This window comes from Anser anser (genome assembly GCF_964211835.1).
Source record: "Anser anser genome assembly, chromosome: 5".
NCBI lineage: Eukaryota > Metazoa > Chordata > Aves > Anseriformes > Anatidae > Anser > Anser anser.
Genome location: NC_139725.1, coordinates 61,896,469 through 61,915,856, shown reverse-complemented (window position 1 = coordinate 61,915,856; position 19,388 = coordinate 61,896,469). Strand labels below are relative to the sequence as shown.

Sequence of the window (19,388 nt, the reverse complement as noted above, 5' to 3'; positions counted from 1 at the left end):
TGCAGTTAAAGATCATTTCGAGAATTTTGTCGTAATTTCCTTTTTTCTTTTCCCTTAGAAGGGCAGTGATATCGGTTGCAAAGAGAATTGACAAATGAATGATAGTGCCTTGCCTGTATTTCACTGCAAATGTTGAATTACTCAAATTTTTCATTTACCTTTTGTAAAGTTCCTCCTTTATTATCAAGGTCAAAACAGCTTCTGTCCATCCTCTGCCAGAATACTCTCAGCAAACCTTTTGTTTTAGAACTGCAAGGTGCAATGTAGCTGGAGATGTGACGGAGAGATTTCCAAAATGCTCTTTTTTCCTCCACGCCCTGCGCTCCCACCGTCTGAAATGCACAGCAGCTTTGCTGTCAAGGCTTGGCCTGCTGCTGACCAGCCACGATAGGCCTTCATCACATCAATCAAACGGACCCAGGCCTACTTAATATATAATGAGAGCATAAAGTCAGTCAGAAGAGCCTAATTGTGAGAATGGAAGGGATCCTGTTTTTCGGGAGTAGAATCTTTTATAATGATAATGGAGCAGAGACCTGCTGTAGCTGGTGATAATAGATCCTACTATTTTTCCAGTAGCTGGGTTAAAATCTGTAACTTTGTTTTGACAGAGACTGTCTTTCTAATTATGCTGCCTTCCACGAAATATGCAGAGTGTGGTAGAATTAGCACAATTAGAATTATTATTTTCAGGGTTTACACGGTTGTTCTGTGATGTCTTTCATATTCTGAGGAATGGGAACAATATGGTGGTGGTGGTGAGATGCCAATCCTCGTTGCTGGTAGCTGACTTGGGTGGCCCAGAGTTGACTGTGACGGAGGAAAACGTGGAAATTGCTTGTCATCGGCTTTACCAAGGGCTGTATTACAGTGAGTTGCTCAGCATGTTCAAAAGGCTGGATTTTTGGCAATAATTGCAACATATGACGCAACTCAGGATTACTTTTGATTCACAATGTGAAGTTTGAGTAACAGAACAGATGTTGCTTTTGTCACAAAAGATGAAAAATGAGGAGGTACTGTAGAAAAAAATCTTTAACAAATGGAAGTTTTTAAAAAATCACTCTATTGGGTTGACTCCAGATAAGAATCTGGATATCTCTTGGTTTTTCTCCAATTTTCAACATGGCAGAATAAGAGGGATGGCTGTATTTTCAGGGGACGTTTGGTAGTCAAAGAATACACTGCAGTTAGAAGGAAAGAAAAAATCTGAATTCCAGCATCTCCACATGGAAATAGAAGCTTTTGGAGTATTACTTGATTTTTATTATAAATCCTATTACATATATTGCTGTATTTGTTTCTACTTTAGTTGTTCTGTCAGGGAAGAAATTATACCTATTTGTTTCTCAGGATTAAGTAATTAAATACTTGCCATTTTACAAGGGAATATATAGGCAACGTCTGGTCCTCTTAGTCTCCCTGTTGTAGGCCTTCCCGTTTCTGAAGGAATCAAGATTTCAACCTACAGTTATTTGAAATATATTTTCAGTACGTGTTCTTAATAGACCTATTTACGTAAGATCAGAATGAAAGTAAGGAATTTGTTCTTTAGAGTTTGAATTTTGCAAGTTTCGAAACTGTATCTTATAACATCATGAACTGGAAAAGGGGATTTCTGTCTTAGTTGTGGAATTAGTTATAATACCATCTTTGAAAGACTTCCAACTTGTTGCTTTAGTACAGTTTTTTCTTCTTTCACTTTATCCCCTCCTAATTGAACATGCCTAACGTGGTCAGAAAAAATAATCTAGCTAGCTTATCTCCATGCTTCTCTTGCCGTTGGGGAAAAAAAAAAAAAAAAGAGTTGTAGCACCTCCATGTGTGTGCTTAGGGGATTTTTCTTTCATTCTTCATTTTGACTGTCACCTGACAGACACACGTGTAGCAGGTTTAATAGTGTGCATTAACTTAAAGTGTTTAGGGTTCTTCTATCACAACAGCAGTCAGAATTGCTTTACACTTTTGAGCAGGGAAAATGCCAGAAGAAATTCCAATGTAGCCATTCTGCAAATGAGCAAGGATTTGAGTTCTCACGATAATCATTATCATGTATTTCATGAGCACTAAGTTCATAAAAGAAGGATGAGTGTATGAAATCCGTGGTGTGTTTTAGGAGCCTTGAGAATCCTCCAAATGACCGGTGGTGGTCATCTATTAGTTATAATACTTAAGTTTCACTTCAAAGTAGTTCTTGGTTTCCATGTAGCCTTTTCTCTTTAAGTGACCAGGTAACACCTTACCTCAATTGTGCGTTTCTGCTGCATCCTATGTGTATGTAACAAAATATAGAAAAAGCTAACTGCGTACAGAAATATTGTAACTTCAAAGTTAAAGAAGTCTGGCCTTCAGAAAGAAGTGGTCTATGTATTTTAAAAAAAAAAATGAATTGGCATGTGTAGGAGTTTGGCTACTGTGAAGCACGGCCTGTTATACCACGAGCAAATGTTCTTAAAAAAGAATTTCTCGCTCCCAGTGTCATGCTAACAGCCATTCTCAGAATATTCTTCAAAGGTGAGTAAGAAGGTTACAAACGAGGTGTAGCTTTTGGGAGAGCCACTGCTGAGGATGATTGGATTCTTGGTTCTTATTGATAGAAACGAACATTTTAAGACTTCTCTCATCTTCACATGGTATAAAGCTGTTAACTTGTTGCAGTCAGTTTAATTCTTTTCATTTCCTTAATTAGCATTCAAACTCAGTATCAGAAAGCAAATATGCAAGTGACAAAAACGTAATTAAATACTCTGAAGCAACAGAATTACGCTGTTTCTGGCACCTTATCTTGATGGCATACTGTTCTGAACTCCAGATCCTGCACACATTGTTCTTCCTCTTTGATTGCATTTCTTTCACACGAGTTTATGGTATTGTCAGCCGTTAATAACATAAAAGAAAGATCTGTCCCTGGTACCTCGGCTCAGTGGTGATTGAGTATATCATGTAGGTAGGGATTCATTCTTTGTTTTATAAAACAAGCTGCTGCTTCCTTTCTGCTCCCACTCAGCTCCACAGGTTAGCATCCACAGAAGCTTTAACAGCTTCCTGGAGAGTAAATGATGAGTCAGGGTAAGAGAGCTGTATTCTTTTTTAAAATCACACTAAAGATAGAGGGAAAGCTCCTGGTAAATAAAGGGGCTTGAAAGTAAATGAAGCAAAGCCAATTACAAGTTTTCTGCAAGTTTCAGTGGGTTTTATGTTGTGCTTATTTTGATAACAAGAACCACCAAATACTTTTACAAGATACTTACAGGTGCTATTAGTATTAGTTGGAAGGTCATATGAAATGGAAATTTGGAAATCCATTATACAGAGATCCTGTTTTTATTGCTGCTCTCATTTTTCAGTGTTTACAGTATTCTCTAACTGATGGGATCTGCTAGTTAGAAAGGAAGAACAACATCTCAAGCACCCTAATTTTTTTTTTAATTGAAAACGGACATTTTGTTGTTTTTTTATGAAATTCAAATGTGCTTTGCCCTGAAACAAAACAAATATTTTCATGTTGCATTTAGTTATGGATATTGGATGAACAACAAAAAGGTCTCACTTTTGAACTTCTGCCACTTAAAAAATTCATACTGTTTTGCCTCTCGCTAGAACTTACCTTTGGGTAGTGCCTCTCTTTTTTCAACATCTATATAGGGAAAAAATGAATGGAGAGACAGAATGCTCTAAAGAAAACTAATTTTGAAGAATCATCACTGTGAACTTACTTATGCCCAACCTAAAATAAGTATATAGTATAGTAAGGGTATAAGTGTCTGGATACAGAAGTGAGTTCTGGAGGGGAGAAGCGTTGCCCCAGTGCTTGCTGGAAAGACATTTGGGGAACTGTAGCTCTTCAGTCCCTCACTGATGGCAGGTTGTGGCATCAGTGTTTCTCAGAGGTTTTCTTCACTTCAGGTGCAGCTTGGAAGAATGCTGATTCACCATCTTGGGTAATGGTTTGTATAGTTAAAGAAAACATCAGACACTTCTGGGAGGTCATATGCCCAGTTACAAATACGAAACAAATAACCTTGATGAAAAAAATGATCGCTTAAAAAAATCCATGTGTCTCAATGTTGCAATAATAATGCATGTGAAGGGTTGATCTCTCTAGTGAGTTTCTCATCTCTTTCTCTTTTTCTTAAATACAAAATTTTGGTCACTAGGGAAAAAAAAAAAAGTCTATGACTTATTCCTCTGGGGATAGCATTCAGGTCATATTCAAGTCACCTCTCAGAAGGAGTCGGTGTCTTCCCTGGCGTGGGCACCAGGCACGAGTCAGACTCTTGCTGTCGAGGGGTGCCAGCCTCGCTCGTGCTGTCACCAGAGAGAAGGAGGTGCAGCAGTCAGGGTGTCTCACGTGGATGAATGAATACTGCAGGCAGGTTTTCTGTCCTGCTTCTATAAGAATGTAAAAGCTTTTCATCCTTCCTTTTTTGTTCTTCTTCAGGTGAAAAGTCGTGGTGTCCGTGAAATGGTTAACGTTCTGTCTGCAAGAATGCTATTCCTAACCTCCGTTTCTGCTGTTCTGACCTACAGCTCTGGTTTGGCATTATGCCCACGTAAAAGAAATGGTTCGAGTTCAAGTATTCAGAAATATTTCTGAATGTTTACAGTTATTTAGATAGATTGAGTTAGTGTAGTGTGAGTTGTATTGCCTTCAATCGGTAAACGTTACAGTAGCTGTTAGAAATTTCTCGATCGTGAAGTTGGTTCACAGTCTAGATTGTTAAGAGGAAAAAAAAGCTGTGGTTTCTATAGCAATAATTCATTGCTTAACCTGGAAGAACATAATAATTCTTGAGATAACTGTTTCTCTTTATGTAATCCCTATAATACACAGCATGAGTAAATGGTAGATGATACTGTGCAGTGTTCTGATTCTTCATTTAATTTCCTCAAATTATTTCACAAGAAAAAATGGGAAAATAAGAAGCAGATCCCGTCTCTGCCTGACTACAGGTGATCCCTGTTGGGCTTTGAAGCTTAGAATTCACTGAAGCAGAGAGGGCTGAGATTCACGATGCTTGGCAGATTGCTTTCTGGTTAACAAGGCAGTAGCATATACATTTACATTTTACTGCATATCTTCCTGCCTCGAAGCTTAAAGTTTATAGAATGCAGAGAAGGCTGAAACTGAAGTTACTGTTCTGGTTTCCTTCTGGAACTGCGTGTGACTTTGCTGTTATTTTTAATAATGTAAGGGTAAGATTTTTGACACGTACTGTATGTCTTTCCTTTCAGACAGCTGCAGTCTTCCCTGAGCAAACTGCCTTACCAGCAATCCCTGTGATTGCCAGGCTGGCAGGAAGAATGTGGCATGCGTAAAGTGTTGCAGGGAAAAGATATTTTTTTTTTTTTGGTCTCTTCTAGAATCTCAGAATGCTGTTAAGTTTATGTAGATACGTGGAAATTATTTCCTCTTGCCTTCTGTCTTCCCCCCTTCTCTCCGCTTCCCAAATGTACTTTATTTTCACAATTTTCACCTGCAAAGAATAAAATCTTTGTTATACAGTTTAGGTTCCTTCCCATAAAGTTTGTAAGAGTTTCTTTGAGGAGTTAAGTTTTAAAGATAAGATCCAGGAGTTTATAATAATACTAAATTATGGAAGATAAGTGGTCAGAGAATTGTGGAAGTGACTGTAAAAGCGTTTCCAAATATGAGCTCTGAGGGGAAAAAAAAACAAAACCTAGCATTCCTGTGAACTGCTCTGGTCCTGTAAATAAGAGATCTTTTCTGTATTAGTATCAGGTATTATGTATATTTTCATTTTGAGGATCACACTCAGGCTCTTTCTGTCACGGATTGAGGTTTTCTCTAACCTGCACTTCCTTTTTGTCCTCTTGAGGTACCCACTTCAGTCTCCTGAGGAGATTTTGTCTTCTGGATGTTTCGCCGTCCTGTGACTGTAGGGCCAAGTGGAAAGTGGTTTTGATTTAGTTTTTGCCATTATGCTTTTATACAAATAAATTGTTGCTTTGCATGCTTTGTTTTCATTATGACTGCATTTGTTTTCACAGCCTGAGGAAGAGCTTGATCCTGAAGAGAGGGACAACTTCCTCCAACAGCTTTATAAGTTTATGGAAGACAGAGGTAATAGCAAATTAATTATTTAAAACAAACAAACAAAAAACTTCAGTCCACGTTTTCTAATAGCTTTAAAAGTATCTTGAAATGTAATGGATGTTGTTATGAGCATATTCTCACATCAGTGGACCGGGGTGAGAGCTGGTCTGGTCAAGGATAAACACTTCTCATTTTCACATGTGGCAGATCTACTTCAAATACTTTGAAGCACAGTGCACAAAGGAAACATAAATCCCCCCTGAGGTGTTCTGGTTTTGTTTTGCTTTTACAAAACCTTTTTTGTGTTAACAATCGCTGTTAAATAAGCTCTTGGTTGATTTCTTGTTGTGACAGCCACGGCTGGGAATTCTGCTGCTGTTAATCTCAGGCTGGAACCTGAGGCAGCTATTCACGGATGATGAAATTCAACCAGCAGATAATAGGAGATGTGCCATCTTCAGCTCCTTGCAGAGCTGTCTTAATCATGATACTCACCTGAAGAATCAAAATTCTGCCTTGTCCAGTAGCTAGAACAAGAAAACAGTGTATTTTAAATGCTTTTCTTTACAGAATTAGGTGAGACTGTTATAAATTGGAGCAGTTAAAGTTGTGGGGTAAGACATCCATTGGTAGTACACATGCAGTGTACAGATAGAGAGCAGGATGTACCTGCTGACTTGGGAGAACTGTTACATAAGCTGTTCATATCTGAAGTTGTGATGAGACTGACACGACAATGGAATGCATGTAGCATCAGAATATTTCTCCTTTATTTCCTTTTAAAGTACAACATTTTCTTGGATTTAAAGTGAAAGCAAAAAATCAGGTTAGCTTTGTTAAAGAGGCTCTGCGTCCCTATGGATGAGGTCTGTTCTTGACCACTCAATAATAAGAGTTCCAAGTCTGTTCAATATTACCAGGTGCTTATCACAGATCATGTATTATGGCAGGGTATACTGCAGTACAGCATTTTGAGGCCATTTGTGTAGAACCAGTGTTTTTAGAGACAGCCTGTTATTCTTCCGAGGCAGGTTATTTCAGGGAAAAAAAGAAAAAGAAAAAAACCTATGTTGGTTGTGTAAAATCCAGATTTCTAGTAGGCTGGTTCTTCCCCCTTTTCTGTTTTCCCTGCTCCCTTTCTTAAACACTCTTACCAAACCTACTATGAACCAAGTAGAGAGATGATGTCAGTGATCTGCAGAGGAGAAAGAAGTGTTTGTGCACTGAATTTGAAGTCCCAGTCTAGAAACTGTTCTTTAAGCTAGCATGTTGAGTGAGCAGTATGCATGTCTTCTTCAGGACTGGGTCTTTCTCCCTGCCCATCTACGTTTTTTCCCCCTGCTCTTATAGCAACATTTGTTCCCACCAGATTTGTTCTACATTCTCTTCTCTCACTAAGAATATTTTGATTCATATAATCATGTCAGCATTCCCAAATAAAGTTATTTTCAAGATTCCAAATACGATTGCGTGAAGATGAAGGAAGATGACAAGCAGCAGGGAAGAGTTTTGATATTCCTCCATGCTGGGATGAATACCATCTACACAGGCAGCTGCTTTCCCAAGTCACTTGGTTTCTCCTTTTGAAATTATTATTTTTTATATAATTCCCACTCATCTGAGTCAAATTCTTTCGTTTTCTCAGAATTGTCCCAAATATTCACGTCCTGTTAGGACCATACTGTTTCACATCCTGCCTGTGTATCTTTTCATAGTTCAGCATTTCTGCTTCTTTCACATTCCTTTCAGACCACAGTGTTTTGAGTTACTGTCTTCACACATTGCTATATTCCAGCATTTATCAGGCACTCTGCAGAGTTTGCTGCAATTCTGGCTGCCCCCACCCTCAAGAGAGGAACAGTGGGATGCAGCCAGCTGGATAGGGATTATTGCACAAACTGGAAAGGAGATCAAGAAATCAGAGTTATCAAGCAGCTGGTGGCAGTATGCTAATAAACCACCCAGAAATATGCGATGTACCCAAAAGAGGGGTTGGAAACTACTAAACTGAAACATACAGAACTATTAAATAGAGATGTTAGAATGTAGAAAGGTGTCAAGTGTGAAGAGTGTGTATCCAGGTAATCAAGTGGGCGCTATAGGAATGGAAACAGCAGTTTTCTGTTCTGTGTGATAACATTTTATTTCTATCTTTGTTCTATTTAGGTACTCCTATCAACAAACCACCTGTTCTGGGCTACAAGGACCTTAATCTCTTCAAACTTTTTAGACTGGTATATCAGCAGGGTGGGTGTGACAATGTAAGTGTCGGATGTTTCCTAAACTAAACATGTCTCATCGTTCTTAAAGGTTGTGAACTGTGTCTGTGTTAAGTGTCATTCCTTAATGTTCTTGGCTAACAAAACCTGAGAACTTACCTTTTTTTTTTTCTTTTTCCCCCATCAAAGATTGAGAGCGGTGCTGTATGGAAGCAAATTTATATGGACCTTGGCATTCCTATTTTGAACTCGGCTGCTTCCTACAATGTAAAAACTGCTTATAGAAAGTAAGTTCTCCTATTGTATAATGGTGAAAACATTCTTAGTTGTTTGTTTTGTTTAATAACTTGAACAATATTAAAGCAATTTTTGATAGTTTAATGAAACAGTAGTTGACATTCTTCAGTTAATGAGGAGTTTTGAGCGTTTTCCAGTGCCAAGGATTGAAACAATGGAGAAAAGGAGGAGTGGTCAGGACTGGATAAGTTCTTGCTGCTGTAAAACAGTAGAATCCTGCTCATTTTCTTATCAAGAAGCATTTATTTTCAGCAGGTGATGCTGCCATTTCAGAATATAACAGTCAGTTATTTAGGAGCAAAAAGGTTTGGGCAAATTCAGCTTTGCAATTTGTGGTTATTGATCTCAGTCGCATGCTCTTTGAAGCCTGTAGATGCTGCATGCTGTGAGCAGAATTTTATACCAGTTTCTTTAACTTCCTCACACATGTTGGTAGACAAAGATGTGTTCCAGGCAGCATGTTTAAATGTCATCTTTGTGTGGCGTCTGTAGAGTAATAGCTTTAGAGCATAACCGATGTACATTGCTATGGTGATGTGACGGTATTGAGTAGCAAAATTACTACTGTAATTGAAAATGCGTAACACTTTTTATTCTGACCCCTGGTTTTCAGTGAGGCTATAACTGTTGAAGTGGAAACCTTTTAGGAATTACATTTTTCAGTCTCGTTTTCTAAATAAAGATTATTTTAATTATTTATTCTCCTGAAATTTTGAGCGAGAAACAATCGGGCTTTTTGAGTAAAAGGGAAGAATGAGGTTCTCTTGACTCGAACCTAAGGAAATTTGGCTGATTGAATAGGGATCGCTAATGACTCAACTCATGTTAATGTTGATGAAGTTGAAAATATTCAGACTATCTTCAGTGGGATTTGAACCGGGCACATGTTTAAGGTCTGTATTTTACAGGGAAGAGTATGTACGATAAAAAAAAAAAAAAATGTATGCAAAGTTGCTATTACAGTGGAGGTAATGATGTTGTATGGACACATGATGGTGTGTTGTGATTTACATATTTATTCTTTGAGGGATAAGCTAGTTCATACTTCTCTCACCTGTAACTGGATTAGAGTGTGTGCACAGGCAGTTACCAGAGGACAAGCTGATGCACGACGATTTGTTACCATGTGGTAACTTGTTTGTATGCCCGTATTATAATACTGGGCTGATCTTAGCTGTCAGTGTATGTTTGCAAAATAGTGTACATACTCGTAAGCTTTACTGTCATGAGTTCTTAATTGGACAGAGATGAAGTTAAATGTGTGAGAAGCACCTGTGTGTACATGCAGAGTTTTCTTTTTCGCCGCTTGACTTGTGTGCAGAACTGTTTCATTTCAAAACCTCCTCTGGCTTTTTTTTTCCTGAAGTTACTACTCCTCCTGCTCTTCCCTACAAGCAGAAAAATAGTTTTTTTTGCACTTCAATGAATTAAAAAACAGAAGGTGAAACATATAAATGAATCTTTATTTCTACCTGTAGGTATCTTTATGGTTTTGAAGAATACTGCCGTTCGGCAAACATTCAGTTCAGGACCATCCATCACAATGAACCAAAAGTGGTAGAAGACATACAGAAACACGAGGAACCAATGGAGGAAAGTGTGAAAGAGGAACAAAAAATGCCTCCAACAGAAGTAAAAAAAGAAGCAGAAGAAAATTATTCCAGCAGTGAGAGTGAAAAAGAAGAAATAGAACTAAGATCCCCAAGGGTAAGTAGTTCGAACTGATTTCTATTTAGTACTTAACAAAACCCCTTTGTATACTGAACAGTTTACATAATGAGTTTTCCCTTGTGGAGCAACTGTACATTTGAATTAATGTGCTTGTAACTAGTGAACGAGTTGGTGTTCAGTTGTTAATTACATTCTACCTGTGAATAGAATCGGTTTTCACTATTTCTTTGTGTTCTAAACCATCCATGGGATTTGCTAAGGCTGTGTTGATGTCAGTCATGTTTCTATTCAGGGATAGTTTGAGAGCTACTGAGAGCTGTATATCATCAGAACAGAGAAACCCAGCAGGATAATCCTGGTGGTGGGTGGGAATTTCCACAGGCACATGGAATTCAGAGCTGTGCATCAAGAAGCAAGGATATCGAGGGACTGCTACAGCCTAAAGAATCAAAGGAAGTCCCATTTTGAGTTGATTTTTAACACAATATCTCTTTTAATTGAAGAAAACATACAATTTTACAGCACATAGACAAAATAGGAGAGGGAAGATATCTTTTTTTTTTTTTTTGTCTTCCTCTGTCTTTGAATGCTGTATAGGTGAGGGTTGTGTTAGTAGTTACATAGATAAGATCAGTGACCCATCAGCTGGTGGAAACTGAACCTGATGGAGAATACAAGGATACTTCTAAGGTATTTGAATATGACTGAATTAGGGTGCTGTAGTATTCCTCTTGGATCTCTTAAAAAGTCATTATGTGCTCCTTAAAAGAGAAATATTACTGAAGGACAAGGAAATGCAACTTTTAAAATCACTGAAGTTGTAAGCATCCTGTTAACTAAAATGTAATTCTACTGAAGCACCTCTTGTAAATCAAATTTTCAAACAAGGATATGGCCTTTAAATCAGTAGTTGAAAGACATAGTGTAAACATAAGTTTAGATTTGCATTATGTATTCTATCTAAAGGGTTTTTTACAAACCTATCAGCCTTGATGAAATTCCTGACATGACACTAGCTTTGTTTGTTTGTTTTACCTTGACAAACTTTTTGGAGAAAAATAGTTCTGGAGATGATAAAGGAATCAAAGATTTTTTTTTTTTAATCGTTTGTTGTTGATGTTAATTTGACAATAACTAAATATTACTTGATCATATATTTTATTACTTTATTAACCCAGTCAACAACTGTCTGTTTATGAATGATTTCAAAGTATTTACCGATTTACTGTGAATCATAATTATAGTGCCTTCACTACTGTTGTCTTTGGATAGCCTCCAAATAACTAACCTTGCATTCATAATGTATTTTAAATGCTCTGGTTACTATGCAATGTCCTTATCAAAGATAATACTAGTAGTTAGTAAAATTGTTAATCTGTACAAGACCCCCAAGAACCTGTCAACAGTGCCAGACACCAATTGACCAGGTACTCAAAGTACCTTTTAAAAATTTAGTATTTCTAAAGCTGACAGATTTGTTCTGTAAAATCAACAGGTAGCTATCTGGACAGAAGATGCGAAAAGGAAGGTGTCAGTATTAAACAGATTTAAACAAATTTTGTTTCTGTTCTAGGGACGAAGAAGACTTGCCCGTGATGTAACCCCTGCTAAAAGAGAGAGTGAAGAGGATAAAACACAAGATAAATTAAAAGACAGTAATAAGGAAAACAAAGATGTAGAGGAAACACTTGAGAATGCAGAAAAGAAAGAAAATGAAACTCCCCTGGGGAGAAAAAGTACACCAAAGCAAAAAGAGAAAAAAATTAAAAAACAGGAAGAGTCTGATAAAGAATCAGATGAAGAGGAAGAGAGGCAGAGGGAGAGGTAAGAATTAATTTGTAGCACCTTCTTAGGAGTATATCTGTGTCCTGATAGAGCCATACTCCAAGCAAGGGTAGCCACAGAGCTGGAGATCAGACCAGTTTTTAAAACGTGAAAATCAAAGACCTTAATTCACTCAGCCAGACAGGAAAAAGAAAATACTATTTCAAGCTTGGAGAGTTTACTATACTTTTAAGGAGTGACCTTTTTCTGGGAGATGGCAGGCAGTATTTTTCACTTCCATTTCCTTGAAGGTCCTGCCAAGGTTGTCTTTGTGTTTTATCACCCTAGTACGTATAGGTGCTAAGTAGAGCAGGCTGCTATACGGATGGTGAGCAACTGGGCAGTTAAAATACAGGTGGAAAAGAGCCCCTCTTCTTCTGTGCTGAATGCTGAGCACTGAACCTGCAGCTTGCTTGGTTTTGTTGTTACTTAAATGTATTGTAGGTAGGTAGGAGAGGATCTGCCAAGAAGGCAAAGGAGGGAAAAGGAGTTTGAATGAAACCTAAAGACGGGTTGAAAAGGATGGCACGGAGATACGTGGCAGGGCAACAACAGAGTGACTGAGTAGTGGATGGGGGAGGAGACAGCAGAGGAAACAACCCATCTGCAGAGGGGTATCGGGTCTGGCTGGGATGGAGGTAACGTTCCCTGCAGCAGCCCCCGCAGTGCTGTGCTCTGCACCTGTAGCTGGAACTGCACTGGTATCTCACCAGTGTTCTGGCTGCTGCTGAGCAACACTGGCACCGCATCAGGGCTCCCTCCAACCCAGGGTGGGCAAGAGGTGTGGGGAGGGGACATCACCAGGACAGCTTGCCTAAACTAACCAAAGGGATATTCCATGCCGTATGGTGTCACACGCAGCAATAGAAGGTGGGAAAGGAGAAGGAGAGGGGAGACTTCGTTATGAAGACGTCTGTCTTCCCAAACAACCGCTACGCCTACTGAGGCCCTGTGTCCCAGGACATGGCCAAATATCGCTTGTTGTGGGAAGCAGAGAATCATTTTTTTCCTCTCCTTGTGCTTCTTCACGGCCTTTGGTATTTTTTTTTTCCCCTCTTCCTTTTCCCTTTAATTAAATTCTTCCCCTCTTCTTCTGAGGGGGAGTAAGAGAGCAGCTGTGGTGGAGTGTGGCTGCCCAGCAGGATAAAACCACCACACGAGGGAAAATTGCGTCCAAAGTCTGACAACTTGAAATGGATTTACGTTCCTGGTTAGAAACAAGCTGCGATCAGGTGTCTGAGTTTTTACCAGAGTAGACGTCTTCTTAGCTAACAGCTTCTGGCTGTGGTCAAGGACAGGATTTTAATTGTTTGAGCTGGTTTTCCTACCTGTTTTGCTGGTGCATGTGGCCAAGTTGTGTGGGACACAGTTGATAATGAATAGGATTTGTTGAGTTAGGGGTAGGGATATTGCATCTTTTCTGCTAAAGAGGTTTGAGGAGTGGAGGCAATGCACAGTTATTTTAAAGAAAATGTTACTGTGCAGCCCAAAGAGAAATCTTGCAGTAGACCGTAGCGTGCAAAAATGCCTCAAATGGAGGTACAGTGTGGGTGTGTAGCAGGTTGCAGGGGTATGTCAAGTGACTAAGACATCAAAAATAGTTTTAAGTGATACAGGTGGTGCTTGTCATCTTTGTTTTTCTTCCATCTATTTGCTACAACAGGATAGTTCATCCTTCACTGAGGGCCAGCAAAAATATTGTATTAAAAGAAATCCACAGTCTTTCAGTATTTTCTTTCCTGGTGATATTTTTTTTTTAGTTTAACTTTTACATTACTCTTAAGTTCACCCTAAAAATAGGTTAGACTGTGATTGTTGGAACAATGTTTTGATGCTGTGTTTAAATATTGGATACAGCTAATAAGATGTAGATACAGCTAATAAAAGCTGCGTAGACACTTCTGAACTTGGTTAAAAACTGTTGTAATCAAGGTTTGTTTCAGATTTATTCACGATTTGTTAGAACACCATTCCATGGTGTTTCCAACCATGAGAGGGCCACTGGGATGGCCATCCAAACTTCCATACGCTGTTAGTAAACTATAATCTATTAAGCAAAGTGTAGATGAAAAAAAAATATTTGAAAGTAGTGTGTCAAAAGCAAATATGTTTTAAAAACAGCACAGGATGCAAAAAATCAGAAAATTTTTGACACAGCCTTCTTCTTTGTAGTACCTCGGCTGTGTTAGTTAAATGTTAAAACTTTGGTTGCCACTAATTAGTGGGTATTTTGAATATACTTCACTGCAGGGAGGAAATGGAGAACAAAGGAGAATCAGAAGGTGAAGAGGATGAGGAGGACACAGAACCCTGCCTGACTGGAACCAAAGTAAAAGTAAAATACGGACGTGGAAAGACTCAAAAAATTTATGAAGCCAGTATTAAAAGCACTGAAATTGACGATGGAGAAGTTTTATATTTAGTTCATTACTATGGTTGGAATGTAAGGTGAGAACACATTGCCTTTCGCTTCTTGTTTTGTTAAAAAGATTATTACTTCCAAAACAGTTTTTGTTTTTAGGAAAAAAAAAAAAAGAGAAAGATAGTCGGTGACTTGGCTCTGAGTTAAATTATCAACATGGTAACAGGATCTGACTCTTCTTTTTTCAATGGTAGTAATTTTGTTCATGGTATGACGCCGTTGCATTGAAATCTTAGAATAGACTTGTGTGTTTCCAAGTTTCCACCCTGCTTGAAGTGAGTAATCCTCTCTCCTCACAGGAGTATCCCTGTAATTTATTGTGTCAGCTAGCGTTAGCAGCATCAGACTTTTAAACAAGAGTCACTGGGAACGGTGAAGACGTCTGCAATTAGAAGATTATCAAGCACTGAGATTTTGGCAACAAAATTTATTCTTGCGTTCAGTGTTAACTGTGATTATAAAGAACGGTTGTTACATGTAGAGAGGGTAGGAGAGAGCTAAGCAACAAAGAACTACAGGAAAAAAATTATCAAAAGCTTCTCTTGGCAGCCGCGCTAACACTGCTGTAGAAATCGCCGGGGTTTGTTGTTTTTAAGAACATTGTGATTATATAGGCAAACGTATCACAAAAGTGATATTTTTTTTAAAAATAAAACACTTCTGTTGTATAACTTGAGACATGATAAATCCGTAAGTTTTTAAGTAAATTAAGCAAATCTATTTTCGAGGCAACATTAAGTTTGGGCGGAAGGAGAGGGTGGTATTCTCCCAGGTACTTACAGGTTTCCCTTTATCTTGATAATAAATCAGGAAATTTTGATAAGCACTAGCAGTATATTTTGTGCTTTTCATAATCTCATTCTGTCTGTTGCTATAATTTAAAAACTCAATGAAAGAAGGTATATTTTGTTGTTGATGCGTGATTTGGTGAAAATGGACTTTTGGTATATCATGTGAAATTATTCAGAAATTGCGTAGCTGTCTCGTTTCCCTGACTTGTAGTGCTTTGCTAGCAAGAGACGGGGAACTTTGTACCTCCATTCCCCCATGCCTCTGTTCATCACAAATTTTCTTAAGATCTTAGAAGGTAAATTTTTAATGGCAAATTAGAAATTATTATTAGAAGAAAAAATAATAATAATAACATTTATTAGAAGTTTAATCTTTCTAATGGCAGATACTGCGTGTATTTGTAAATACATGCTCTACTCTTCTACCTTCCCTTGATAAATATTTTCTGTAATTCAATCTTTTAAATATATTGCAACCAAGTTTTTATATGCCATAATAAAAGTATGCTGATGCGTGCTTTCAGGTATGATGAATGGGTGAAAGCTGATCGGATTATCTGGCCTGTGGACAAAGGAGGACCAAAGAGAAAACAGAAGAAAAGAACAAAAGTAATACTGATTATTTCAATAAGTTTCTTACAGTACCTTACTTTATGACTATGATTGTTCCTAATTTAAAAAAAATAAGATTATTTAGTCCATAGTCTAGCTTTTTAACTGATGTATAGGGTAAAATAAGAAAAGGTTTCACGTTAATAAATACCTAATTCTCTCCCTCAGAATAAAGAAGACAGTGAAAAGGATGAGAAGAAAGAGGAGGAGAAACAAAAATCAAAGCGAGGGCGGCCCCCTCTGAAATCTACTCTTCCATCAAACACGTCTTTATCCAAAACACCTAATAGCGAAGGTAAATCAGGAGCCAGAAGTGCACGGAACAACTTGTCAGATTCCTCACCATTGCCAAATGGAACAGAAGGTACCTCTGATACACTCTTGTTCTGGCATGGAAGTGCATGTAAACAGTGATGTAATGCAGTGCATTAACATGACAACTTCAGGGAACAGAGTGCTTTCAGCAGCTTTGAAGTCCTACTTAACCAGTCAGTGTGCAAGCAATAAAACAAAGAATTCGGTGCAGATTTTACTCTATAAAAATTAATATTTTCGATTTTGATTTTAGCAACACCCCGCAGGCAGACGAGACGTAGCTCAGGAATGTTTGATTCTGATAGAGGATCAAACGGTGAGTGATCTCAGTCCTGTGTATGTTTTTCAGGTTTTTTTAGTACCTTTTTTGAAAAGAGGTTTTTATTTATTTATTTACTTTTCCTTCCCCTCCTTGTGAATTTTACTGAGGAAGTAGTTGAACTGAAACTGCTGAAGAGCACAGTTTGCTCACAGGCAAGCTATGGCATGGAAATGACAGTGCAAGTCATCCTGTCTTCTTTGGCCAGAGCCTTTCAGTCTTAATCCTGAACAGACCAAATCTAGGGGTATAATAATAGTTTTTGTAATGGCAATTATGTCCTCAGCCTCAGTAGTGCATCATCCAGTAAAGAAGTTAATTATATACAAATTACAACGATATTTTTGATATTTCTAAGCCTCTGTGAACAAGAACTGAAGTGAAGTCAACATCTTCTTTTAGTACAGGTCCCTTGAATAATCTTCTGGTAACATAATAGTGCTTGTGTTGTAAATGGTGTGTGATGGGCGCAATAGTTTAGCAATGGACTGTCCATATTGTGGTGTGGGAGGGATGTTTGTTTGTTTTTTTTTCCCTGATTGGGGGGGTACGTGGAGAGGGGGAGAGGGGAGTTATGGTTTGGTTTGGCTGTTGGTTGCTTGGTTTTGCTGATGCCAGATAGGGTGACGATATCTACAGGTCATGCAAATACGTAAAATCATTTTTGCTAAACTCATTTGTTCATACCAGATAATTTGGGGAATAATACTTCTACTAGTACAGCAGTTAATAAGGATTTTGAGTAATAATAAGACCTGTAATAAGTGTGTTCATTAATACACATTTTTGTTGTTGTTGAAGTTTAGAATTGTTTTAAATCGATTTTAGTAGCATAGAATACTGGTAAAAAGTTTTTGTGTAGTTGACAAAAGTAATTGTAATTGATGATTTAGGGTGTTTTTCCATTCTGTTTTTTTTATTTTTATTTCTGCAGACTCTGGCTCATCTGACAGTGAAGCAGATGAGTCATCTGAGAAGAATTTGAATGAAGAATTTTCTCCAGAAACTTCAGAACTGGAAAAAAATGAAAAACTAAATGATGAGAAGCTAGATGAGGAAAGCCCAAAGATTCCTCATGCACTGAGAGAAAATGACAGGAGTCAAGTGCAGCCATTAGAAACACTGAAACTGGAAGTTGAAGAAAGCGAACAAATTGTTCAGATTTTTGGAAATAAATCAGAACAAATGGAAGAAATCAAGAGAGAAGCTGAAAAATCACCTAAAGGAAAAGGGAGGAGGAGCAAGACAAAAGATCCCTGTTTAGAGAATGCAAAGATTTCACCAGGAAGTCAGGAAGATGTGGCAAATGAATCTCTTACAGAAACTGAAAGATTAGACATGTCTTCCTTGGACTGTAAAGAGATTTCCAGCACTACTGAAAGTGAAATGGAGCCTTCTACAAAAGATAAGAAGCTTTTGAAAAGGAAAACTTCGGAGCAGGCTTCACCTGAGAAAAGGAATCGACGGGAGAGTGAGATGGAAGTCCCAAATATTGTATCTGATGAGAGGACCAATGAATGTACTGGGGCAGAGGAATGTAGAGGGCTGAATGCTGAAGAGTCGCTCAGAACTGAAAATGAAGAAATGCCATCCCTGGTGGCAGAATCGGTTCAGCATGGTCAAGAGATGAGGAATGAGAACTTTGAATGTCCATCTGAGGAAAATGATAACGTTCCCTTAAAAGATGAGGATGATGCAATGCCTCAGATTGGTCCGGAAACTTTGCTCTGTCACGAAGTAGACTTGGATGACTTGGATGAAAAGGAGAAGAGCAGTAGTGAAGATACAATATCAGAAAAGCCAGACCCGAATACTTCAAATTCAAACCCGTCTGCCTTACCCCCAGCTGCCCAGTCAAGCTTTTCAGTGGCCTCACCTCTTACTCTTAGTCAGGATGAGTCCCGCAGCATCAAGAGTGAAAGCGACATGACTATTGAAGTCGACAGTGTGGCAGAGGAATCTCAAGAAGGGCTCTGCGAAAGTGAGTCTGCTAACGGGTTTGAGGCCAGTACTACGTCAAGCAATTGTAGCATAGCGGTGCAAGAAAGAGACATCGGAGAGAAGGGTGAGCGTTTCCTCTGACAAGTCAGTCTAATGGTTTCTGAAGTCATCTTAAGTCTGGCATTACTTTGCTAAAATTGACTGGTTTGTTTTGTCTTCTAGCTTTACGTTTCTTTCTTGCTTATAAAGAGTTTGTAGCAGAAATATTGGAGGTGCATGTTTTTTTTTTCCCCTCATGTAGGTCAAAAAAGACCCAGTGACAGCAATAGTGGAACACTGGCAAAAAAACAAAAGCGTACTCCAAAGCGATCAAGTGCTGCAGCCAAAAATGAAAAGAATGGAACAGGTACGTTCCTGAGGGGGGTGATGGGGAAGGGTGTGCTGTCATATAAACATCTATAGGGCCCCCTGCTTTCGTTGTTACATACAGATTATTTCTGTTAGATGGAACTTAGGTTACCATACCTCAGTTTTGGTAATCATTGTTACCTTGATCAAAATTTGAAGAAGCTGAATAGAATGAGTCAATGTATTTGGGCCTTGTGAAAGCTTTGTCAATTTTTTTTTAAATATCAACCTAAAATAGTTAATTATCTGACATAGAATATTCAGACATATTTTCCGGCTAATGTAGAATATTGCGATTATTGTGTGAATCTAAAATGTTTGCATACTCTATAGCTTAAAATGTTCTGTTTCTTGTTAAAGCTTCTATGCCATTAGTTTCACAAGTGTTCTTTTAGGTGTTTGAAGCAATTTAGTAAATGTATAAAGCAATATACTGTATATCCAGAATCATGTGTTAGCTATCTGTATTAATACAGTCTTAATCTTTAAAAAGGGAGTTCTAGTGTCTGCT

At 38.2% G+C, this 19,388-nt stretch overlaps 1 protein-coding gene across 1 annotated transcript in view; it reads left to right on the top strand.

Moving 5' to 3' along the window:
• The window catches only part of ARID4A (AT-rich interaction domain 4A), a 48,547-nt gene that overhangs the window by 25,274 nt on the left and 3,885 nt on the right, over positions 1 to 19,388 (top strand). Inside the window, exons 12-22 of the mRNA XM_083837168.1 lie at positions 6,013 to 6,085; positions 8,225 to 8,319; positions 8,467 to 8,564; positions 10,053 to 10,281; positions 11,819 to 12,069; positions 14,320 to 14,517; positions 15,807 to 15,891; positions 16,063 to 16,258; positions 16,463 to 16,525; positions 17,463 to 18,593; positions 18,771 to 18,875. Of these exons, the coding sequence (XP_083693294.1) occupies positions 6,013 to 6,085; positions 8,225 to 8,319; positions 8,467 to 8,564; positions 10,053 to 10,281; positions 11,819 to 12,069; positions 14,320 to 14,517; positions 15,807 to 15,891; positions 16,063 to 16,258; positions 16,463 to 16,525; positions 17,463 to 18,593; positions 18,771 to 18,875 (2,524 nt within the window). The remainder of the gene's footprint in view (positions 1 to 6,012; positions 6,086 to 8,224; positions 8,320 to 8,466; positions 8,565 to 10,052; positions 10,282 to 11,818; positions 12,070 to 14,319; positions 14,518 to 15,806; positions 15,892 to 16,062; positions 16,259 to 16,462; positions 16,526 to 17,462; positions 18,594 to 18,770; positions 18,876 to 19,388) is intronic.